At 35.3% G+C, this 26,955-nt stretch overlaps 1 protein-coding gene and 1 pseudogene across 19 annotated transcripts in view; one reads left to right on the forward strand and one right to left on the reverse strand.

Annotated features, from left to right (window-relative positions):
• BBS9 (Bardet-Biedl syndrome 9) overlaps nt 1-26,955 on the reverse strand; it is a 431,432-nt gene that overhangs the window by 161,689 nt on the left and 242,788 nt on the right. The window contains exon 21 of one of the 19 annotated variants that reach the window (XM_077856242.1): nt 12,888-13,042. The exons of the other annotated variants lie outside the window; for them this stretch is intronic. Coding sequence (XP_077712368.1) covers nt 12,911-13,042 — 132 coding nt within the window. The 3' untranslated portion in view covers nt 12,888-12,910. Of the gene's footprint in view, nt 1-12,887; nt 13,043-26,955 lie in introns of those variants that run through there. 19 annotated transcript variants of the gene reach the window in all.
• Nucleotides 24,636-24,937, forward strand: LOC144288273 (large ribosomal subunit protein eL36 pseudogene; annotated as a pseudogene).

Below are 26,955 nucleotides of genomic sequence, written 5' to 3' on the forward strand. Positions count from 1 at the left end.
AATTCATGTTAAATAAATCATACCACAATTACAAGTCAAGTCACACAAAAATGATCTCAGACCACTAATGCTTGTTTTATATAGTATTCCATGTGTAAGTCATTTCAAGATCAGTTGGAACACACCAGGGACATGTACTAAAACTTAGGGGTGTCACTAAAGAAGACAGACCATCTTCCCTTAAACAGCTCAGAGCTTTGTTAACAGCACAGATGCATAATCAAATGATTGCAATGCAATGTCATAAATGCTGTAATCAAGGTGGACTTAAAAAGCTATGATGGCAAATCATGAGTTAGCAGCAGATCAGAGTCTTAAATGAATAGATCTTAAATAACTTCAGTGGACCTAATGATTTGGACTTAAAAATTGTTTTTATTCATTATTTCTAGTATGAGAGTTTGAAATTATAAATTATGTAATTATAAGTGTCAATTATATAATCCTTAAAGAACTAACTTTCTGAGCAATGATTATCTGAAGTTAGATGTTAAATGATTCAAATTTGTTACAATCAACATAAGAATATTACATCAGTCATTAATAGTAAAAAAGTAAAGTTTTTTTTTAACCAATGGATGACTTCTCAGGAAGCAGTAGACAGCAGCTCTCACTTTTCCACAACAGATGAACTGTCGTTAGCTGTCTGAATGCTGAACATATTTCTGTTCATACAATTTAGCCACAGGACCTAGCAATTTAAGTCATCAAAAATTACATACTAAGAAAAGATGGTCCACCAAAATGTCAGGCAGCTTTTAGCATTAGGAAGCTCTCCATCATTGGTTATTTTAGCAATCTAATAATGTTCCGATTTATCTATTTTAATGAATATATTACTGAAAAGAAGAGATAGACAACCTTACATCAAAAATGACTAAGGAGGGGTGTCTGGCTGGCTCAGTCAGAAGAGCATGTGACTACAGATGTCAGGGTCATGAGTTTGAACCCCACATTGGGTATAGCAATTAGTTACATAAATTTTAAAAACTTTAAAAAAATGACTGTAGCAACATAAGTAAAAGGAAGACTATAATTTTTCTGACCAAATAAGAGATAATGGTTTAATGTTTTTGGAAAGTTGTTTGGCAGCATGAATAAAGAGCTTTTTAAATGTTTTCATTTTGAACCCAATAATGTTACTTCTAGAAGTCTTTCCGAAGGAAATACTCCAGAGATATATGATCAAAGATTTATGAACAAGGATATGCACTCCTATTGAAAAAAATAAAACCATGCAAAAAATATAAATGTTCAAAAATTGAGTGTTTGAAAATGACACAATATGCACAATTATAAATACATCAAAAATCAAGTTTTCCAAAATGTTATTACATATAATGCTAAAGAAAAACTCAGCATTCAAAACTGTATATACAACATGAACTTTAAAAAAAAAAAAAGATGAGAAGGCAAAGCATTGGATCAATACATGAATAATGTAAAAAAAAAAGTGAATAAGGTGATGATTACGGATGATTTTATTTTCCTCCTTATATGTTTTTAAATTTTTCCAAAGTTGGTACAATGATTATTTGTAAACTAAAAAATTATTTGAGGTTACATTTATGTAACCTTATTTTAGCTTCTTACACAATTTTAATTGGCACCAACAAAATAAAAAGATACACTACACAAATAAAGACCCTTCTATGAATGTGAAAGAAATGCAAAACCAGGACAAGCTGACACACAGAGCTCTTGACATAATTGTATCTCTTTAGACTGAATACTGATGCTGATAGCACTAATGGAATGAAACCAGAATGACATGAATAATACATTACTTGCACCAATCGATGTTACAATGTTATAAGATGATGGAAAATAAATGCTCAGAGTAAAAACAGAGGAAGAAATTTCAAATGCAAGTACAGTATAGCAATCCATCTAATATCTCTACTGGACCAGGGTATTGGAGAATTGTTGCAACTCTGTCAAAAGAATGCAAAATCTATAACAACTGTTGCTTTCTCACTGCCAAACTGTGTACTACCAATAATGTATCAGAGGAAAGACATTATGCAGATGACTGTCACTGTAGGTAAATTATTGATTAATACACATGTGTTTTCATGTAACTATGTGTACCCATTAACAGAAGACTCATGATGCCAGGAAATGCAAAATTTTACCTGTCCATCTCTGCAATTGATATAAAGTTATATGCTGTATGTTAAAACAAAGAACAGAAATAACACAGATACAAATATGTTAATTGTAGCACACATCATCTATATTCCTAAGTCAAGGGTATTCATTCTAGCACATGGCTCTGAAGGAAATAATGCAGTTTTCAGTCTCTAGGTAAAGTGGCTAGGTGATTGATGGAACATGCCTCAAGGAATATATAAGTCCTCTCTTATTCACATATGTGTCAGTTCCTTTTCAACTGAGGGTCTGAATTATAGAGTAGTTCAGGGCCTTAAGAGAGAATGAAAAAAGAGGATACTACCAGGTAAACAGCTCCTTAACTCTCAAATCCTATAGGGGAAATTCAGAGGACATCATGTTCTACATATGATACAAATGAGGGAAACTATCTTGGAAAAAAGAAAAGCATGCTTATCATAAAAACTTGCTTAGAGATGCCTATAGTAACTCTTTTATAGGCCTAGTTAAAAATGATACTTTTATTTCAAATCATCCTCCATTTCAAATAATAAAATATACAAAGAGCATTTTTCTGCTAAGTTCTTATAAAACAAGAAAAGAAATAAAGTCATCTTAGTAGTTTAACACTTTGGTTTAATACTTTGGTATAATGACCAAAAAGAATACCCTTGAATTTGATATTAGCTAGTTTTTCATGGAGCACTACCCTCCCTGGTTTATCATAAAAGGAACAAGATTTATAATATCATATCATAATGGAATTATACTGCAAAATAAAGATTTTTTAGAATAACTTAAGAAAACATTCCAGACATAAGTGATGGACAAACTAGAATGGGATTCTTGGGGATATCATAAAATATTTTTTCTTTGGTGATCTTAACAACAACAAATGTAACCCTACGGGGCCCTCTGGTTGACCCAGAAGCTAGCAAGCTGTACTTGATTTGCTCTTTTCTCATATTTCAATGTTAATCCTCTTGAAAGCACACAAAAAGAGGCCCAGTTACAGAGTAGTGCAAAATAAGAATATTTGTCGACTCATCATACATCAGAGGTGATTTCTACTAAACATGTGGCTCTGACTCTGAATAAGAAAACCAGATTAAGTAGAGAGAGATGGACCTTCAAAAGTGATCTCCACCAAAAGCTAGATCTATCCTTTGCTTATATAGGTTTTAACTATGTGAAATTTTACTGGCCAAATGCTCTGGTCAGCTAAAACAACTAAAAATTAAGAAAGCTGTATGCTTTAAATTTTGCTATTTGGCAAGTAAAATCACTCTCCTAAACAGCTACCATATAACTACTTATCAAAGGGAAATCAAAATTGAAATTATACAGTATTTATAAAATTATAAAGATAATAAAGATAGGCATTTATTGGTACTATGCTATGAACTCTACAGGCAAAACTTAACTACATTTTTTTAAACCTAAAAGGTAAGTATTAATAGCCCCATTTTACAATAGAAGAAACTGAGGCTCGAGGTCATAAAATAATAAGTGACAAGATCCTAATAAATGTCTTACTGCCTCCTAAGCCTACATTTTCACCAAGCCATAATGCATCATCACTACAGTTAAATGTGTAAGTTGGCAAAGCTGTACTCAAAGACAAATTCATAGCCTTAACTGCTTTTAGTGTTCTAAATAATAAAAATGAATGATACAAACAGGAAAAATAGAAACCACAGTATGCAGAAAAAAGAAAATTGAGATTCAGAGCATAATGAATTATTATTGATAAATAATAGTTCTGGTTGAATTTTTTTTTAATCCCAAGGCAAAAACTACTCCCCTCCAAAAAAGTGAGCAGGTGAAGGCAACATAAAATAAGTAAAGAAAAGGAGATAAACAACAAATAAAGGTGGCATTTTCTTTAAAAAGGAGAAATACACTTATGTAAATATATGCCAAAGTGTGCTTCCAGTGTCCTATAGAAAGTTAATAGATGCTACTACATACACACACACACACACACACACACACACACACACGAGCATTCAGTATCTAAATTTGGGAAATTATGGGCTAAACAAAGTGAACAAGTTATTTCCAGCATTTCTCCTCATCTTTGACATACTAGTTTATGTTAATCTCCAAAAGATACTTTTTTTGATAGGAGGATCATTTCATACCTTTAAAAAATACTTCAGTATTCAGGCACCTGGGTGGCTCAGTCAGTTAAGTGTTAGACTCTTGGTTTCAACTCAGGTCATGGTATCAGGGTGGTAAGATCAAGCCCCACGTCAGGCTCCATGCTCAGTGCAAAGTCAGCTTGAGATTCTATCCCCCCTTTCTCCCTCCCCCTGCACCCTCCCCACACTCATGTGCATACTCTCTAAAATAAATAAAATCTTTAAAAAAATACTTCAGTATGGAAAAAAATGTATAAAACATATTTACAGAGCTAGCCTAACACTCATATCAAAAAAATCTAACAAGTAGTGGAATAGAGAAAAATCAATTGAAAGCCACTATAATTAATACTCTGTAGAGGCTAATGAAACACCTATGTGTAAGCCACAACAGGAAAACTACCATAGTTATTATAGATCTGTATATTAAGTACTATTCTCTCTTTGTTTTAACCCCCGCTGAAAATGTTGTCAAGGCAAACAAAGTTTTATCCTTTGTCAGTTGACACTGGGAGGACAAGATAGGGTTGCAGTTTTCCATCCTCAGATGGGTTTAATTTAAAGGAGAAATATGGACCCTATAAAACCAAGTCAATCATGTTCCTCAGTTTGAGGGAGTAGGAGAGAGGGGAAAGTAATTCTCTCATGATCTGCTTTAAAAACGCAATAAAAACTCCCTCTATTTGGGCTGCACTAAATTCTGGAAACCCATAAAACATTGAGGTGTGAGAAAAGGATATGCAGTAATCCATTTTATCTATATTGGAACTGTCAATAAGGGTGGGTCTACCTTGGCAATAAAACACTTTTGAAAGAACAATAAAATATTTAAAACTATTTGAATTCAACATATTGACTCAATAAAAGATAATATCCCACGCTGTCAAAAATCAGCAGTGCAAATATAACTGCAACCTATCCTAGTATTTACTTGTGTCTTTTGTGCATAGTATAACGACCACACACTCTGCTTTTCCATTGACAATGTAGGCTTATACTTGCTGTCATGGTGCAATTATTAATTTTGCCTCTCTTTCCTCTCCAAAATGTCTAGTTTGGACTATAACCACATAGTCACCCTAAGCTCAAACTATACAGTACCATTATCTTCATAAATCCTTAAGCCAAGGGTTAAGGGTGACCTGATATTAAACTCCTATACATACCTGCATTCATATCATAGCTCTGCTAATTATGTGACAGGGGTCAGATTACTTCTTCTATGGCCCTCAGTTTCCTCATGTATAAAATAAGATAATAATAACTATTTCAGGTTCATATGAGGATGAAATAAGAAAATATCCTATGCTTATCATAAGAGCTGGTATTCAGTAAATGCTCTATAAATGCTAGCTCTGAAAATTATAACAACCACCTCACAGAGCCCCAAATGTTTTCACACACAAATTGAATATAATAATACCAAAATCCTGAATGATATGGAAGATTATATTAGAAAACCCACATAATATGTCTGGCATAGGGTCAGGTATTCAATATGTGCTCAATAAATGTGTATTTCCTTCATTTCCTTAAATCTACAAGGGCTGCAGTATTTTTTTTTAAGGGCTGCAGTATTAACGACCCACCACTAATTGTGTTTCATTATACAAATACAAATTCTACACCTGCAAAAACAAAATACAACAAAAGAACAGTAGCAAAATATGATAGTGTCTAGTAAATAAAATTTAAAAGAAGAGCAACAAGAACTGTGGTAAATTGTCTCAGAGGAGCAAAATTGCAAGGAGATTCAATATTCTAGAACATTAGGAAGGTGCTTGCACTTTAGAGACATATGCTGTTGAAACTATTTTTTAACTTTCCTCGTAGCCTACCCTCAGCCATTCCACCCCAATCCACCCCAGTCTATTCAGCCAAAAGTAGACCCATTTACCTTTAAGGACATATTTCAATATTTCTTAACTGTGGAAAATCATGAAGGGTCTAAGATTTCACCCTATATACAAACTAACAAATTAATCTGCCATCATTTTATGGATATGTACAGAAGATTCAAGACTCCTAATCACAGGCAAGAATTTTATTACTTAAAACAACAGCAAGAGCCAGCATGTCAGCATCTGTGCTAGTTTCTGGAGCCCAAATTCCCACGAGCAATACAAAAAAGGCCAAGGTGATATCTATACATGTGGTGAGTTGGGTTACAGCAGAAGAACCCAGAGCTCAGGGAACCTGAATCTCTTATAATCATCAGTAAGTACACATGGAAAGAATAGTTATCTTTATTATATTACACAATAAATAACCTATGCCTTACTCTGGAGGGAGCTACTATCTCTCTCATCCAAGGCTATTCCTTGTAAAAACATCCTTAAAAGATAGTCCAGAGCAAAAGCAGGCAGTGCCTCTCTCTGATCACAAGACATGCAGAAACATAATACACCATGCAGAATTGTCTCCTAACACCAACCAGGCACACGTGGATTACGCCTGTCCCCCAATCCCAACACACAGTGTTCTGTGCTTAGATAAATTAGGGAAATATTAAATACAGGACAGGTTTTTTTTAAGTTTCTTCAAAACAGAACTTCTCAGAGCCTAATAATCCAATGTGACTTAGTGAACCCCCAACAGGAGGATATATAATGCAATGTTTTAAAACTCATTTTTCACAAAACACCTATAAATATCTCCCAAAGGAATATTCGTTGCATCACAATTTGGGAACTTTAGGGAGAGTTTATACCATGTGCCCAATATCATCATTCTCTCTTATATAAGGTTAGCTAATATTTTCCCATTTATTTCCTAAAATCCCAAATCCCACAGAGAAATGTTTACATAAAGAAATACCTTTTTAAAGTATTAAATTATTGAAAACAAACAAACAAGCAAAACACCCTGTAGAGTCCCTCTGTACAAAGGAACCCTTAAAAATAATTGAGATAATATAAGTACTTAGCACTAGCTGGCACACAGTGAGTGCTCAGAAAATAGCAGCAATTATAAGCATTAGCCATTTTATCATGGTGCATTTACAAAACCCTCTTTGTTATAACACACTGAATTCCTATTATAAGTAAGCTGGTGTGGCTGCAGTAACATCGGGTCATGACTAGTGATTTTTCCTTCTCTAATTCTACTACCGTACACTTTCCTACATGCAATGTTTCCATTCTCCTCATGCCAATATTTTACTCCACAAACTGAACCTTATAAGCCTCTAAGTTTATTTTAGTCTAAATTTGATAAATGTTACTCAAAGCCAGTCTTCCTTTTTGTTTTCTTTTAATGTAAAAAATTAGATCCCCATTTGTTTAGAAGAACTAATTCAAAGTTTAAGTATCTGTGCTTTCTTCGGTTCTTGCTCTCCTAACAGGGTTGCCACTGAAAGGTCAAGCTGCATCTTATGAGCAAGTGGCAGAAGACATTGGCTTAGTTATCTGAAGCTCAGCACTAAAATAAAATACAGTGAAGCCTGCTTGGTACTTCAACGTGAAGGTGATGTCAAGTTAGTTTGTGTAGGTCCCAAAAGAGATTTCTAATGCCCTGCTTCTTCCAGCTGCCCTCATGACAGTACCTTTTCATTCAGAGCCTTTGGAGGAGGGGAGACCTGGCAGGCAAGCTGGCATCCATTTCTTTTTTTTTTTAATTTAAACTCAATTTGCCAACATATAGTATAGCACCCAGTGCTCATCTCACCAAGTGTCTTCCTCAATGCCTGTCACCCAGCTACCCCATCCCTCCACCAACCTCCCTTTCCACAATCCTTTGTTTGCCAGAGTTAGGAGTCTCTCATGGTTTGTTTCCCTCTCTAATTTTTCCCACTGAGTTCCCCATTTCTATAAGACACCCATCACCTGGCCTGACTGTCTCTCAAAAAAGTGCCTGTTTGTATTATCATCATACTTTGATTTAATTAATGATAAATTACTGGGTAAGTAAGATCTAGGATCTATAACCAGTCTCTAAGTTTAGACATGGGGTGGGGCAAAAGGAGAACTTCTCCAATTCTATCAGAATGCTGCATAACAAAATGACATGGAAATCAAAATAATCTGGTGTTGTGTGTTTACAGTATGTTAGAACATCCTTCAATAAAGGCTTGTCCTCATTATTCAGTTTCCTGTCTGTAAATTGGAATGTGATTTTCCCCCTTACTTCACAGTTTAGAAGAGACATTAATGAACATTTATAAAATATTAATTTTATACCAAATACAGCATAAATGGTATTTTGTTTTTCACAAAACATGATGGTGAATATCCACTTGCACATGTTACTCTCAGAGTGATCAGATCTCTAAGTCAAGTTATAAAAAGGGACTTCTATTACTCTGGCATTCTAAATCTTCCTTGAATAGCAACTAAAGCTAAGCAAGAAATTAAATTTCCATTTCCAAAATTAAAAAAATCTTATACTTTATAGCTATTTGTGTGAAGAAGAAACTCCCAAATAAGAAATTTCATTAAAATGTGGTCTATAGACTAAATTTTTTTACAAAATTATGTTAAAATCTCTGCTTAACTCCATATTGCACGTACTATTTGTAGATATTTCTAAATACATGTTTCTGATATTTTAAACTTTTTGAGAAGCTAGTTCTGAGGAATTCTCTCACTAAGTGCAGTTCTCACAAGCTACAGGAAGAAAACTTGCCAGGCATTTTCCTGGACTTGGCATAGAATCACCTAGGAACCTTTTAAAAATCATTCCTTTTTCCTTAAAATCCAATGAACCTAGAGTAGGGCCCAGGAATCTGTATTTCTAAATATCTCCTCTAGATCCAACTCTAGGCAAATTTTAGAACTACTGAAAGACTGTCACTGTACGTTTCAAATAGCATCTAGCTGGCAGCAGAAAACTGCACTGTGGAAAAGGGGAGGTTCTCTTCTTTAGAAGAACAGAGCAGTCCTCTCTCTATTCTTTTGAAACGATAAACCAAGGAGTTATCTTCCGTTCCTCTGGCTATCACCACTTGTTCTTCAAGCACAAAATCAGAGAGATAGAATTTTAAAATAAAAACAATACATATTCATGGTGTATGTGTGTAGTTTTCTAGATAAACGAAAGTCATCATCAGGTAAAGTCAAGTCAGAGAATGACAGACGTGCTAGAGGCTGAAGCAAAAAAAAAAAAAAAATGCCACTTAGCAGCTGAAAAGTCAATGAATGTACCTGTTATGCCAAGACAAGAAATTAATTCTAAATTCTGTAAACTTATTGACTTTCTTTTTATTTCATCTGCTTTAATTCAAAAAGAAAGGAAAGTGGTCCTTTTAACCTTCCCAGCAGAGAAAATATGCAGACATGAAATTTTAACCAAGACATGGCTGCCCCCTAGTGCCTGCTTACCCCAATTACAAGATTTTTTTTAAAGGAGGCTTACTAGTCTTGGGAGAATGCTTCATTTCAGCTTTAAAGTAAGAACACAAACCAAAGATGGTTTCTAAATGTCCTGATATACTCATTTTTGTAAAGTGACTATCCCCAGCCCTTTAACTTATTTCCCAGGATAGCTACAATTTTTGAAGCTTACCCACTTTGAACTGTGTTGCTAAAATAATGCAAGATATTTCTCTGCTGTTTTCTTTTGTTTTCTCTGTTTATATATTCTTCATATACCCTATAAAAGAGCCCCTTAATCTTAGTCCCTGCTAACTACCAGAAGCAAGGTGTGCCCATGAGCCCAGACTCTGAATGTCTCTCCCTCTATGTTCCTACAGGCCCAGGGCTGATCCCACCTCCAGTACCAGAGGCAGATGTTCTCTGCAATGGAGCCAGATCCACACTTGTACTTTTGCAGTCAGTCTTATACCACAGCCAGGCCTGCTAAACCCTCAGGCCCTTGGTGAGTGGCTTCCATAATCTCTCTAGCCTGGCTATTGCTCCCTATTTTGCTGATCTCACTGCATCAGCAAGTATCAGGATCCCAGGCACTCACTGCAACCACTGCCCTCACCTGTTGAGGAAGTGGCACTGGCTTGTGATGGGAGGGTCCTTGACTCGGATCACCCAGACTTCTCTCCTAGTCAGATTCCTTCAGAAATATTCATATGAATAGACATAATTCAAATAGGTGTGTTTATATATAAACTGAATAGTTCACATTTACTCGTTATTTTTTTTACTTGATCATTCTTTTTCTCTGGTAATCAGCTCTTTTCTCTTTGCATTAAGCCAAATACAATCTTTCATGCTTCTTGAAAAACTATATTGTGAACATAAGATATTCTTCTTTTAAAGTAGGAATTTAAGTGGGACAATCAAAAGTAATAAGAACTTGGTAGACAGGAAGCAAGAAAAGTTGGGCATCTATTTTGCTACTTAACCAATACCTTAAAACTTACCAAATTTAAAAAAAAAAAAAAAACTTACCAAATTTAAGGTACTATATCACTATGTAATCACATTCTAGTAAAAAATATCACTCTAAAAATGGCCTAGAGGTTATAATGAGAAGCTTCTTAAAGTAAATCACCAAGAGAAAGAAAAAGCAGCTAATCTGCAATAGTAAATATTTATTCTTTGTGGTACACATCAAATATACAGTGGTCTGCATCAGAATAATATTTATTCACAAAGTGAAATGAATGACTTACATGTTACTATAAAACAGAATGTCACATTTTTTGAAAGGCAGAAACAAACCATACAAATGTTACTGAAATTAGCAGCTAGAGTAATTGTACTTATTATAGGCTGTAGAAGCTATAACTATATATATTGACATGGAATGTTAATGATTTATTTTTACAAGGAAAAAAGAACTTTCCAAACAGCTTGTACCTTATGACCCTATTTTTATATATTTTTATTTTTTACTTATATTTACACACAATACAACACTTTCAAAATCTGAAAGGATATATACTACATTCAGAATATGCTTTCTTCCTGGGTGGCAGAATTAGGATAATTTTTATTTTCATTTCCTTCTCTTTACTTACCTATAATTTCTGACAAAGAATTGATATGTAGGAATGGTGGCTAAAAAGCTACAAAAAAAAGCTGCATTTTTTATTTTTTATTTTTATTATTTTTTAAGATTTTATTTATTTATTCATGATAGACATAGAAAGAGAGAGAGAGGGGCAAAGACACAGGCAGAAAGAGAAGCAGGCTCCATGCCGGGAGCCCAACGTGGGACTCGATCCCGGGGCTCCAGGATCACGCCAAGGCAGGCACTAAACCGCTGAGCCAAGGCAGGCACTGGGCCAAGGCAGGCACTAAACCGCTGAGCCACCCAGGGATCCCCAAATCTGTATTTTTTAAAAAGGGAGTAAAATTAGGCCATGCTTTTAGGCCATGTTTTTATGGTTTTCCTCAGCTACCACTATGTCCTTTCTTCAGGATCAGTATTGTTGAGTAAATTAGAGAAAGTTTTTCTTTGTTGGGGCCTACACTTAGGATGGGGGAGCAGGATACTGTTTAAGGATCTCTATTGTTTGTTTTCATCATTTTTTGAGTTTGAAATTCCTCTGTCTCCACAGTCCAGACTAAGACAAGAGTGTATTTTGCAATAACTGGCTTTTGCTGCACTCTGCTGGAACATTCTCTAGTGTTCTGCACAAAATGATCAATAAAAAGCATTCAGATCTTTGCTATATCTGGTTTAAAATATCTTCATGGAGGTTCAGAAGTTTCTATGGATAAATGAGAATGTTCCTTATCTAATAAAATTGATACAGTTTACAAACATATATACCAAGGGTCACCATGCTCACATATCAATAAGTGGCTATAGATACAATAGTTGATTATGATATGTTAAAGGTAACTTTTTTTAAAGATTTTATTTATTTATTCGAGGGGGCGGGGGGCAGAGACAGACAGAGGGAGAAGCAGGCTTCATGCAGGGAGCCTGACGTGGGACTCGATTCCGGGTCTCCAGGATCACTCCCTGGGCTGAAGGTAGGGCTAAACCACTGGGCTACAGGAGCTGCCCTAGAGGTAACATTGTTAAGTGTTTATTTTGTACCCTCTAAGAGAGATCTTTTCTCAACTCTTTTAAACAAATGCAAGGATCTATCTTTAATCTTATAAATTCCCTAGATGTACCTAACTGGACTCACATTATTTGAAATCATTTGTTAAATTAAAAAGAAAAAAAGGGGGGGGGGGACGACATCTGGGTGGCTCAGTGGTTGAGCATCTGTCTTTGGCTCAGGTCATGATCCTGAAGTCCTGAGATGGAGTCCCTCATCGGGCTCCCTGCAGGGAGCCTGCTTCTCCCTCTGCCTATGTCTCTGCCTCTCTCTGTGTCTCTCTCATGAATAAATAAATAAAACCTTTTAAAAGGAGAGAGAAAAGAAAGAAAATCTTATCAAATTAAAGCAGTTTTGCAGTTTGTTGGGAAATAGTCAAATGATTTACACCTGCTTTGTCTATCTACCAATCCTCATTTTTAGTCTTTTATCTCTTCCTCCCTCAAACACACCTGCAGTCAACATTCAGCATGAAGCTCTTTCGGTGAAAAGTAAATCAATTTGTGTTGGCCCGAGATTCCACAAAACACTGTCTAGAGAGGCCTCAGTAACACAGATGCAATGGAAAAGAACCGTGGCAGGCTTGTTTCAACAATCTTCTGAGGGCAGTAAGGAAAAACTTTCACCTTAGCCCTGTCTTGGGAGTTGCAAACACAGATGTTGGCAAGAATCCCAGCATACACAAAATACTTCTCAATTTTTACTAATACCTGCTAAAATTATGTCTTGGCCTCTTTGCCTGGAAAGAAAAGTCTGGGATGACCCGTCTTTTGACTTTGTAATCTGCATAAATCTCTTGAAGAGGGTTCACAGGAAAAGTTTCCATGGAACATTTCTATTGAAAAAAAGAAAGAGAGAGAGAGAGAAAGGGAAGGAAGGAAGAAGGGAAAAAGCAACCTCCTCAGCATCATCTCCCTCTCTATAGATTTCTCTACTGCATTATCAAATGAGAGTGGAGAAATTCATGAGTCCATAAGCCATAGTCAAAAAGCGTGGAACAGCCTTGGACTGGATCCCTGCCCAAATCTTCTAATGGCATGGTCAAAAGTCAAGTGTATACTAGTGCCCCCAAGTGTCTGGTCCTGGGCCAGCAACAAACCTAGACCTCAGAGCCAAAACAACCAGGACCTTATTTTTCATAAATGAACTGCTGTTAAGACAATCCCATGTTGTAGGAAGAAACACAAGCCTGGTAAAGGTAAAGGAGCCCCATCAACTAAGTACTTAGAAGAGCCAAAACCTGAACCAGCCCTCCAAATCCATTATCTCATAAAATCACTCAATGCCCCTAAAACAGAAAACTATCCCCATTTTACAGAAGAGGAAACTATGGCTCAGAGAGTTTTAATAATCTGCCCATGGTCACAAAGGTAGTTAACAGTGAAGTCAAGGTTGAAACTCAGGTCTGTTTCAACCCAAAATCTCTTTCAAGTCCACCAAACTGCCTCAGAGGCTGCAGTTCTTGTCCCATCTCTGATACGTTGAAGAGTTACGAGTTACTGACTTTTTCTTATTCTTTTGTGAATGACATAACTAAACATAATTTCTAAAACTTTCTTAAACTCCAAAAATCCATTATTCTCAGGATCTGTTCATATCTTTCTCTGCCTACCCCCTCCTTTTATTGGAGGAGGGGGGGGGACATAGGACCTAAATTCTCTAGGCTAAAAAAATCCCAAGTTAATCATAAAGGCTTCAGATGTCAGAGATTCTCAACTGCTGAGTACAGCTTGCAATTGTCAGTAATTTTCTCTCTAAACCTGGTGGTTTAGTATATCAAATAAAAGGAAGCCAAATAAGACACCAAGTGCTATAAAAATATTTAGCACAGTCTCAGTAAATTTCAATCCCTAAAATTATTTATTTATTCCCTACAAATTATTCCCCCAAAATTATTTAATATATTTGGAATCAAATAATGAAAGATATTTTTGCCACATCACCATTAGGATCTAGTTTCACAGAATTTTGTTACTGTATTATAATCACTAAGCATATTAATATAAGGTGGCAATGACTTTATTTGGAAAATGATTACATTTAAAAAGCAAATATTTTAAGTACTTTAAGTGAAAATAAGCTGCTCATTTCCATCAATGTTTGATCAATTGTTTGGCCTTAGCCAAAGCATGGTTATTTCAAAAATAAAGCAAGCAACACTTTTACACTCTATTTTCCTTAATAAAAAGTACATTTTATTTCATTATTGATGTACAATTTTAACTAAAACTCCAAGTCCACATTTTGCTTTTTAAATAACAGATATTTTCATTAGCTAACAAAAAGTTAGCCCACTGTCACAATCCTCCTGAAATAATTAAGGTAACAAGGGCAAAAGGTTACTTAAGACTTTACTACAGTGGGAGCTTAAATTATAGGTTTTAAACAAGATGTAAGGACCAATACGCATGAAAAAAAAAGTGCAATTTTAATGGAATGCAGAACAAATTAACTTTTTAACATTTAATAATACCCAATTGCATAATGGGATTTTGCTAAGTGCTACAGGGAGCAAAAAATAAAAGTAACACTGCAAGGTATGCTTGTTAACTACTTCAAGCTAAAGGCATTATTGGCCTACTAAATGCTGTAGTAAATGGACACATTGTAACATGAAAGACTCTGGACTCTGCCATCTGATTGGCATGTTTTGTTTGTTGTTTCTTTTTAAAAGAGAGGAAAAGATCAAAAACCTCTAAGGAATTTTGTTAACATGTTCCCAGAATTTCTTCTAAATACTTCCCTAGACTGGGAAAAGCTTCTCCTACAGGGTTACCTTCTCCCCTATTAAGTCAACCAGAAAGGTGGCTACAAGATCCTTTTAAACCCAGCTCTCTCCACAGGGGCAGAACCACCACAGCATTCCGGTCCTGGACCTGGGGAGCCTGGAATTCAATCTGTGCCTCTTGACTGTAAAGCAATAACCATAGGGCATGGGGCCAGCCTTTGTTTTCATCCAATTAATTGAGCAAAAATGGTTTCAACTGTGAAAAGACCTCCATGACCTAGCTCCAAAGCTTGACAAAAGAGGTATGGACTATGTGCCCAAGCCTCAGAATTGCACTGCAAGAAGGGACTGTGACACACTGGCCACATACTCTGTCTCCCAAGGGAGAGGGTCGGGGACATGATCAATTCTTAGTCTTCATAATCAAGGGTGAAAATCTATCCATCATCCTTCTGCTGACCTATCTGTAATGAAAAAACCTACTTTAGGCACTAGAGGAACCAAAACTGTATAACTTTCAAGAGCACTAAGAGCTAATCTTAAGTTTCCTGCAAAGATGTCAGGGGCAATATTCATTTATTCACTCTATCAATTTAGAGTTACCTACCATAGGCCAGGCAGTGTGCTTGACAGAGTGAACAAGACAGAAAGGGCCCCTGCCTTTACAGGACCTAGAACCTAGTAGCTGTATATGCCACAGATAGTCTCCGTCAACTAAAGAAAGTGGCCAAGCTCAAACAGTGAACACAGGTAAGCAGAAACACTATTTCCACTCCTCTTCATTACATGCTCTCTTTTCTGTCCTTTAATCCTTTTGTTAAGTTTCTAAATAACCTGGCTGAATGAAAGATTGGCCATCAGAAAGAGAAAATACTGAGACTTTTTTTCTAAGGGTTGACAGTGAAAACCCAGTTCAGCCAGAAAATCTTTCTTATAGTCAGGCATATACTAAAACACTCCCAATCCCCACCCCTTTGACTGACTCTGCTAAACAGTTATGGAAACATTTGCCTTAGAGCCTGAATAAAACCTCAGAATCCTTCTCAAGTCAGCATTTTAGGCAGCCACCACCAACTGTTCAGAATTGGCATAGGAGATGAATATTATTTGCTAGTGCAATCTCAGAGTGCATTAGAAGAGTTTCTATACCCAATAGAAGGTTGAGCTAGATGACTAAGGCCAACTGCAATGCCATAAATATAGGAATATGAAATCCTAAAAACGGGAAGTATACAACTTAAATTAATTATAACATTCCAAAAGTGTGTTTATTGGTAGGGTATTTAAACTCATAGAAGGAATTTCCCCAAAGAGACAATACCATAAATTGTGTTAATGTCACAGAACAGTCCTCAAAAGACTCTTTTAGCCCATTATGTGCCAAAATGGAACTGAACAAGTATACATTTGAAAAGAAAAACTAGTAGAAAATAAGAGACTTATGGGGGGTTAGTATACTACTCTCGATAAAAGTTTAAGACAGCATTGTGGACTAGACCCAGGAGTTCAGAAAGCACATGTAAAAGAAGATGCCACAACAAGGCTCAGAGACAAACTATATAAAACCACTAAGAAAGAGGGAATTTGACTGCGGGTCCTATGCTTTAAACACCATTTCTACCATGAAAAATATTCCTGAGATGAAATTTTTAAAAAAGGACCACAAGCACATCTTTTATACAATGATCCCAATTGTTTTTAAAGATTTTATTTTTTTATTCATGAGAGACACACACACACACACACACACACACAGAGAGACAGAGAGACAGAGAGGCAGAGACATAGGCAGAGGGAGAAGCAAGCTCCATGCAGGGAGCCCGACCTGGGACTCCATCCCAGGTCTCCAGGATCAGGCCCTGGGCTGAAGGCGGTGCTAAACCGCTGAGCCACCCAGGCTGCCCTCCCAATTTTTAAAATAATGTATACATGGGCAGCCCCGGTGGCGCAGCGGTTTAGCGCCGCCTACAGCCCAGGGCGTGATCCTGGAGACCCGGGATCGAGTCCCACGTCAGGCTCCCTGCATGGAGCCCGCTTCTCTCTCTGCCTCTCTCTCTCTCTGAATGAATAAATAAATAAATCTAAAAAAAATTTTTTTAAATAAAATAAAATAAAATAATGTATACACACAGAAAAAGAATGTTCATAAGGAATTACGTTCATTTTAATTTTTGTGTTTTGCATTTGTTTGAATTTTACAAATTTTCCACCATAATGCTATTTAACACAATTTTTTCAAAAGGTACATAAAATGAAATTATTTCTGATTGCTTTAAAAGAGATTTTTGTAAAAGTTTTCTTTGTGGGTATAACTTAAAGTCATTCCACTATGTAATCAAATCAAAAGCCAATCATTGCCTGCCCCTTTTAGGTCATTTTCCCCTTTCTCTCCTGTCTCGCCTAACAAACAGGGATATTTGCAGGCCTGAAACAATCAAAAAAATTCCTACTAACTGATCTAAATCCCAAATAAGGGAAGACTGCAGGGGCACTCATGCGCTGCCTCCTTCTTAGTCCATGAAGGAAAATGACATTGAAGCATGGCTACAAATTTTTTCTAACAAGATGGGTCCTAGTACAAAAAAATCAAAATAATCTATTGTTGAGTTATTATAGCTCCTATTAGTCACTTTTAGCATCAAGTACAATGATCTTCATCTAAAACATTTTAACTAAAAAATTATATATGACACATCTGCTCATAGTTCACTTACGCTGGGTTTGGTTTGGTTTTTAATTCACTGTAAGCAAAGAGCCAATGGCCAGCCCCTCTCTTTAGCTATTTGTGACAGTATTCCCTGTGTGTTTCCATATGCAACTCTTTGTTCTCTTTAATTGGACTGGATGGTCTAGCACAGGACTATATAGACACATTCTTTTGCAGATTCCCTGTAAGGTGCTCGTGAAATAGTTATCCTGATGTATCTACTAGGGAAGATACCGTCAGGGAAAAATTAAAGAATCCCTCTTGCACATTCTATGCTGCTGATGGCACTATCTACTCACAAAATTAGCAATTACCTGGTCATTTAGATTATAGCCTTAAAATGTCCCTGTTCTTTGAGCTGGTAATTACTATTATAGAAGTCTCTCCTAAGAAAACAAATTTTTATTTAGAAAAAAAAAGAAATTCAAAACAAAAAATTAAACTCAGCCTAGATCTTACTAAGGGAATGATTAACTAAATCATCATTCATGGTCCCAGTGGACTCTCCATCTTGACAAAGCTGAAAGTTATAATGGCTGAGAGTAGAAGTGAGCCTGTAAGATTTCTCAGGCACTGAGAGTTATAGGAATGCCTGGTTCTCCCTCCATTTACTATTGAAACATATTGTATTGTATCTGGACCTGTTGATTGGAGGCTAAAGGAACTGTCATTTAGCTCATAACCTAGTGTGGACTATGAGGAATCCAGAAGAACTAATTCATAGTGAAAAACTGGCTCTTTTCCTAGGTACTAGGTAACCAATTATTTCCTAGCATCCCTATTAAACTATACTAAACATTGCAGCCATCAGCTTTTAAGACTTTATGGTAAATAATTTTTCTTTTAAGAATAAAAGCCAAAATCAAGGAGAACACTATCAAGCTAGAAATGAAAATCTGGTAAAATAAAGTACCTCATCAGAATCTATGATTCAGGCTCATGAAAAACACATTTAAAAAAGAACTGTAAAACCTAATTGGAATGTAAAAAATAACTTACCTCAAATGATATACAGCATAAACCTTTCAAACACTCATTACTTAACACCAGAAAGATGATAGAGCCTATTTTGTTCCAAGATGATAATTGCTTTCTAAGTACAAAGAGATCATAAAAATTCCACAGTGACAAAACAGAGTTCTCAAACAACTCAATAGTTAAAACATAATCATAGCAAAGGAGGATTAGAAGCATTGCCCATAGTACCTGCAATGACTGTTCAACTCCAGGAGTGGGAATGAGTTAGGTCTAAATATGTAAGTTGTAAAGTACATATCTCATTAGCAAAATAATATCCTGGTCCCAGAGGAAATTTTTGGCAGAGACATAAGGCATGCCTTCAGAAGCTCCCTGAAGAAATGCTAACTAACTACCATTGGGGCAGGACCATCAAGTTCAAAAAATAATGTGTTGTGCCCTACTATGTGCCACACCAGGCTCTGTGCTAGGCAATGGGGCACAAGAGTAAACATTAGATCTGGTAGTTATTTTTATCCGGGAAACAGACTAAAACCAGATGAAAAATCCACTTCAACTGAAATGTACAGTACTTGTCTGCTAAATAACTTTGAGGTCCTGTAAGAAAAATGACATAGAAGTATGGCTACAAATTTTTTCTAACAAGATGGGTCCTAGTACAAAAAAATTAAAATAATCTATTGTTATTATAGCTCCTATTAGTCACTGTTAACATCAAGTACAATGATCTTCATCTAAAACATTTTACTAAAAAATTATATATGACATATCTGCTCACAGTTTACTTAAGGACCACTGTATCTTTTTGAATATTTATCATCTTCAATGGCAGAAGACCAGACTAAAAGGTAATATTTGTCTATCTTTATAATTATCATCACTATAGGAAAGTCATGTTCCTTGCAGTTATCAGTCATATCATAAACAGTTTTATATAACTTTTCCAATCACAAAGAAATTGATAAATAGTTGCTCAATAAATATTTGATAGAGTAATATCTTAATCTTTTAATCCCTGAATTTCAATAAAATATCCTATTCTTTCTTAAGTTTTTTAAACTATTTTAAAATATTTTGACACACATTAAACATTTGTAGTCTGGATAACACTTTCAAGACTTAAGAATCACCACAAAATACATTTCCTAGGCTGAATCTGAAGGAGCTATATTAAGCACACATATACATTTATATAAAAAGCAGTAAGAGATATACCATTTTTGTGTTGTTTCTTGAAATCTGATTAAAACTTGAGTTTAAACCTAAATGTATAGGAAAAAGGAATAAATTCGCTTATTTTAAGAAGAAAGTTTTGCAAAGTTGTAAAACTGGTTCCATAGAACCTAAGATTTCATCTGTCGTTAGTGAACCTAACAAGGTTTGTGGACAAGCAAGAGTGTTGAAACCTTGTCAAGAAATATTTTAAATATTAAAAAACTATGTCAACCCTTGTTCTGTTCATGACTAAACTTGATACAATCAAGAAAAATTAGTTTCGGATGTGGGATACTTCAGGGATTTGAAGTAGTTTGCTAAATAGGAAGCTAAATCCAATTACTTTTCTGAAGATTTGGCATCTTCAACTGAAAACCAATATTCCAATTAACATTAGACAAATATCCAAGCTTATCCACATGTTCCAGGCATCCTTTCTGGCTAACAAGTAGGCTCCATTTCTGTATTTAATTATTCCCTTATGTATACATAGGGCCTGCATTATACTTGAGGTATATGAGGTGGGGAAAAAAGAAAATTCTAAATTCTTCTGTGGTTCACTTCTACATGTGCACAACCCAAATTTAACCTCCTACATAATTTTATCTTCTTTTCTAAATTAAAAATGTGCCAACACAAGTCTTCTTTTAAATATGATGTTCTGAACTACCTAAATGGTACAAATGTCAAAGGCACTCTCTGTATCACTTCACCCAAAAAATCTCTCGATCTTGGGGTTGTAAGTTTGAGCCCCACGTTAGGTATAGAGATTACTTAAGAAAACCTTAAAAAAAAAAAAAAGAATTTATGAGGGGTTAGTGAAGACAGTAAAAGCAGAATATGCCTGAAGTCCCAAAATAGATTCATAAATAAAACCCATGTCCTAAAACAAATTTACATAAAACACTAATAAGAAGTTTAGGCCTCTGCTTAGCACTCGCTGTTCTTAATATATATATTAAACAAACTTGGTAACCTGCTAAACCTCTAGAACTAGTAAATTAGAAATCAGCAGGGCTATTACAAATCAGGAAAAGAAAGAAAGAGAAAATAGTACCCTAAAATCCAATGGAAAAAAAGAAGTCAGATTATATATTATTTTACAGTAACTAAAATAATTTTAAATAGTATTTTTTGTCTAGACCAGTTACTTCAGGGATGAGCAATCCCTAATGGGCTTTAAACATTGAAGGACCACTAGGCTCAGTCTTCAGACCTGTTTTCTACTCTATCCTCAATGTTTCTCAATGAGTCATGATCCCTCAGTGGTGTATGCAATTAATTAAATGGGTTATGAACATATTTTTTGTATGATGAGATGGGATATCCTAGTTGAAATATATATTAATTGAATATGGAAGTAAGTAGAGATATTTTTGGTTAATTTTTATCACCTATCCCCTCACAGTGCCTAACATAGGATTTTAAACATGAGTAAACACCAAAATGTCCCATAAGGAATATATGAATCATATGGAAATAATCTGGACATAGCATGTTAAGAGAGAAGAGCAGTAGGTCAATGGTATACATCAACATTTAAAGGTAGAAGGAAAAGTAGTCTATGAAGACAGCAAAAAACAGTTTTAAGAATGGTTATACATTAAGACAGCCAAGGAAGCTTTCAAAAAAGTTATGATTGGATGACAAAATTAAACATGGTAGAGGGGTGCCTGGGTGGCTCAGCCAATTGAGCTCCTGACCCTTGATTTCAGCTCAGGTCATGAGTGTCTTGAGAACAAGCCCTGAGTGGCACTCCACACTTAGTGGGAAGTCTGCTTGGGATTCTCTTTTTCTCTCTCTCTGCCCCTCCCCCTGCTCGTGCTCTCTCATTCACACTCTCTCTCAAATAAATAAATATAAATTTTTAAAAGACTCTGTAATATTATAACCAAAATAATATTTAATGGATTTGGCAATCAGAAGGTCAGAGGCAACAGCAACAGGGGCAAAAACCATATTAAAAGTGAAAGGATAATGAAAGACAAATAATTGTAAAGATATTCCATGTTCATAGAGTGAAAGACTTAATACTGTCAAAATATCCATACTACCCAAAGTGATCTACAGAGTCAATGTATTATCTCTCATAACATTGGACCTGGCAGTGAGTTACTGGATAGGACACCAATAGCATAGGTAACAAAAGCAAAAATAGGACTATATCAAATGAAGAAGCTTCCACATAGCAAAGGAAATAATCAACAGAGTGAAAGGCAATCTACGGAATGGAAAAAAATATTTACATATTACATATATAAATAAGGGGCTATATTCAAAAGATACAAAGAACTCCTACAATCTGATAATAAATACCTATCAGGAGAGCCATTATAAAAAAAAATCAATGTTGGCAAGGATGTAGAGAAACTGGAACACTTGTACACTATTAGTTGCATGAAAAATGGTATAGCCATTATGGAAAACAGTATAGAGGCTCCTCAAAAGATTTAAAATAAAACTACAATATGATCCAGCAGTCCCACTCTTGAGTATTTATCCAAAAGAACCAAAATCATTATTTCAAAGAGATATCTGCACTCCCATTTTCATTGCAGCATTATTCACAGTACCCAAGATATGGAAACAATCTAAATGTCTGTGAACAGAGGAATTAAAAAAAATGTGGGGGGGGGTTGTATATAATATATGTAAATATGCATATAATATATAGTATTATTGTATGTATATATGTATAAATATGTATATAATATATAGTAATAGTATTATATGATGTAACATATGTTATATTAAAAAGAAGGAAATTCTGCCATTTGTGAAAACTGGATGAACTTTGAGGACATTATGTTAAGTGAAATAAGCGAATCACAGAAGAAAAAATACTAAATGATTCCACTTATATGAGACATCTAAAGTAATCAAACTCATAGAAGCAGAAAGTAAAATGGTGGGTGCCAAGAGTAGAAGCAGAAGGGGGTAGAAAAGGGAGGTCCGGTGCAGTGGGTAGAATTTCAGTCATGCAAAATGAAAAATTCTGGAGATATTCTGTACCACAATGTGCATACTGTCAACAAAACTATTCTGTATGCTTAAAAATTCGTTAATAGAGTTCATATATGCAGGTTTTTAAACACAATATAAAGGGGACAGATAAATGAAATGGAAAATGAGAGAATAAAGTAGAAAAGTAGTTTTCTGATGAGACAAGTGTGCAGAGGGAAAAAAGGAAGAATGGGTTACATGTAGAAGAGAAATACAAAGAAAAGTTGCAGGAGGCAAATCTGTGCCAGGATAAACCTCAACACGTCTATAGGCTATAAGGAAGGAACAGAGAGAGGGAGAGATAAAAAATATAACAGTCAGAATAAATGATGAGTAAGTTATTATTCCAGAAACTAGTGGAAGATGAAAAAGGTCAAGTGAAGGACTGATCTTGAAGAAGAGGAAGAAATCCTCATATACTGCTGATGGAAATAGAAAATGATACAACACTGAGGAAAAAGTATGACATAAAAAGTTAAACAAAAATTTACATATGATGCTGCAAGTCTACTCTCAATAATCTACCAAGAACAAACAAAATATATATCCACATAACGACATATGATAAATGTTCACAGCAGCATTATTCATTAGTCAAAAATGAAAACAATTCACCTATCAACTGATTAAAAACAAAATGTAGTGTATTCATACAATGGGATACTATTCAACAATTAAAAGGAACAAACTGCTGACACATTCTACAACATGGATGAACCTCAACAACATTATGTTAGGTAACAGACTCAGATCCAAAAGACTAATTATTGTACAATTCTAACTATATTAAATATCCAAAAAAGACCAACTTAGACAAAAAGTAGATTAGTAGTTTCTTGGTGTTAGGGGTGGAAGGGGGGATTAAGTACAAATGGGCATAAGGGAGTTTTAGAGGATAATGGTAATGTTCTAAAACTATATTGAACTAATATTTGCACAACTCTATGAATACACTAAAATTCATTAAATGGTAGATTCCCATGGATGAATTTTGTAGTATGAAAATTATACACCAATAAAAGTTGTTTTTTTTTTTTTTTTAAGAGAATAGGTTAACTTGACTGGCATGTATGTCTTGCAGAAATGAGAGTTAAGATTAGGAGGAGCTGGGTCCCATTCTTCAGAGATCTTTGAATGCCAGAGAGAGAAGTCTCAACCAGATAGACAAAGGAGATCCCCTGAAGGTCTCAGAATGGGATAGGACAAAAACAAATTAAAAATTAAGTTAATTACATTCAGAAGATTAGTCTTATCTAATATGTCAGACAAGAAGTTGACACATTAGATCATAAAGACCAGGACCTGTGAGCTTCCTTGAGTCCATGGCCTCAACTAGCAAGAGCTGATCCTCTTACATACTTTCACCTTGTATCACAAAAGTGGGATAAAATACAGAGAGAGATGGCCCATAAAAAATCTATCACTTCCATAGAAAAACACCTCTTCAAGAATATAGCCTTTGAGGCCATCATTCCAAATGAGGAATCGACTAAACAAGCATATTAAGTGCTGACTAGAAGCCAGTCCTAGATGGGGGTAAAGAATCAATATCTGAGTAAGAAGGGTAGTTGGATTTTCCTGAAATTCTCTGAAAGAGATTTAGAAGTCATATAAAAGAAAATCTAAAAACAACAATATAGGGTAGTCCATCAGGGAAAATAGTGAAGTTACATATCTGCTGATTTTATTGTACAACATTCTAACTAATTATTCCCAAGTACAGTTACAACATATTTAAATATCTTACAGTCCAATGTTCCTTCTGCCTTTGGAGCCACAGAGGAGCAGCAAGCAGCCATGGCTCTGCACTACCCTAGGGCTATGGGCCTCAACAAGGGCCACAACGTGATGCAGCCTCTGCTGACAGCACACTGTGTGCCTCACGGAGCACACCAAGTTTGGGTAGGACATGACCTGAGAGGTGTGCAGCTTCACCCCACAGGAGCAGAGTGCCATGGGGATTCAAGGTCTCCGAGGACAAAAGTACCCTCACATTCATTGAGAAAAGAGTGGGGACACATATCCGTGCCAGGAGGAAGAGAGAGGAGCTGAGCAATGTCCTGGCAGCCATGAGGGAAGCAGCAGCCAGGAAGGACTGAATCTGTATGTAATAAATGCTTTTTGGAATTTGAAAAAAAGTAAAAAATAAAGTCCGGTGTTCAAAATTCATTTATTTTAATCAGATTAAATCAATTTTATCTATTACTACCTTGTTCCTGAATATAAAGCTGAGTCTCACAAATTATCTTTTTAAAAATATATCACCTCAATTTATCTTTGGTTACATTTGGTACTTTTTTTTTATTCTAAATTCAATTTGCCAACATACATTTGGTACTTTCAAACAACACTTAAGGCACTATTAGCCTTCTGGATATTAATAGACAAGGACACATATCAGTATTGATATAACTGCTTAGATGTTCATAGATAATCCTATAAAGACCATACATCTCTTTATTTTGTTAAGCAATATCATAAAATAATCTCTCTGGCTTTGTTTTCCTTAACTGAGAGAAAGAAAGAAAGTGGGGGAAGGGAAGGAAAGAACAGAGGAGGGTTAAGAGTATGGTGATCATTGTTAATTCACAATTCAAACCATTCAGAACCCCACTTACAGAAAACTAATACAAAAGGAATAATTGTGCTAGATAGCATTAAACAGGAAGATAGATAACATAAATGAAAGAAAACTCATACAATTACAGATAATTAGAGGCCACTTATATATTTTTTCTCTCATCACTGACACAAAAAAGATAAGATTTTCATTTCCTTCTAATGGGTTCATTAATAGTTTTATTGTAATATTAGAAACATCTTGTTTCTTAGTATATCTCAAAGGACTAATTATTTTAAAAAGATCAAACAATAAATAGAAATTTTAGCAGAATAGGTACCCCTGATTACTTTTGGTTTAGAATATTTTATATCAGATGGTCAAATTTATGAATCTGAAAAATTTGCCAAAATAAACTCCTAATACTGACTTTACAATCTAAGTGGGTGTTCAAACTAATACTAGCAAGCAAAAAAACCAAATACCAACTGATGAAAATGCAGATAAAGAGGTATGCATTCAGTTTATAAAAAAAACCCATATGCCCCAGGGAACTAAAGCATACCAGATGGATATTAAGAATAGAATGTTTTTATATATGAATGGGTATGTTTTCCTCTTGATTTACGTACACCTTCCATTAATGTCAATTAGTGTTACATACGTAAATCCAGGGAAGCATAACTCCAATGTCATAATAATGTTCTGCACTTGTATATCTTCTTTGAAAAATAATTCAGTTTCAAAAAGCCCTGTTACTTAGATCACTATCATTAGCGTCCACCAAACAAATGTTGGCTGGCCAAAAACACACTCCAGGCTGGCACTAAATGACCCTAACGGCCCATTTGTTTCTGAAATTCTGAATTGATGGAAATTTAAGAGTCCGTTGCTTTAACTATTATGCAGATACAATAAATATTTATTAAAAGTTTTACTAGAAGTAAGCGCCATACTGGATGCCTATCAGACAGGTTCTAAGGGGTCCAAAGATAAAAGTGAAGAAGCCAAGTGACATGCCCAAAGTCAAAGAAACATAAAGGGCTAGAACTAGGACCCAAGTGTGTTGACATTAAATTTGATATGTGTGTGTATCTGTGTGAGTGTGTTTTCAACAATACCTGAAGGCATGGTTTATGTGTGCAAAGATTCCCGGTAGTCCTCTAACCATCTAAGAGAGCTTCCCACTGCCTGTTATTCACAACAAGTAAGTGAAAATCATTGCATCAATGACACTCTTATCATGAACTAGAATTTAAAACAAGTAAAGGATGAATGGCTGGGGGGCTCAGGTCATGATGGCAGGGTCAGGAGATGGAGCCCAGAATAAGGCTCCGCACTCAGCAGGGAGTCTGAGATTCCCTCTGCCCCTCCCCCTATTTGCATGATCTCTCTCTAAAATAAATAAATAAATCTTTAAAAAATAAAAATAGAGGCCATGGGTGGCTTAGCTCGTTAAGTATGTGATTCTTGGTTTCTGCTCAGGTCATGATCTCAGAGTCCTAAGATTTTTTTTTAATTAAGATTTTATTTATTTATTTATTTATTTATTCATTC

This window comes from Canis aureus, chromosome 18 (genome assembly GCF_053574225.1).
Source record: "Canis aureus isolate CA01 chromosome 18, VMU_Caureus_v.1.0, whole genome shotgun sequence".
NCBI classification, from domain to species: domain Eukaryota; kingdom Metazoa; phylum Chordata; class Mammalia; order Carnivora; family Canidae; genus Canis; species Canis aureus.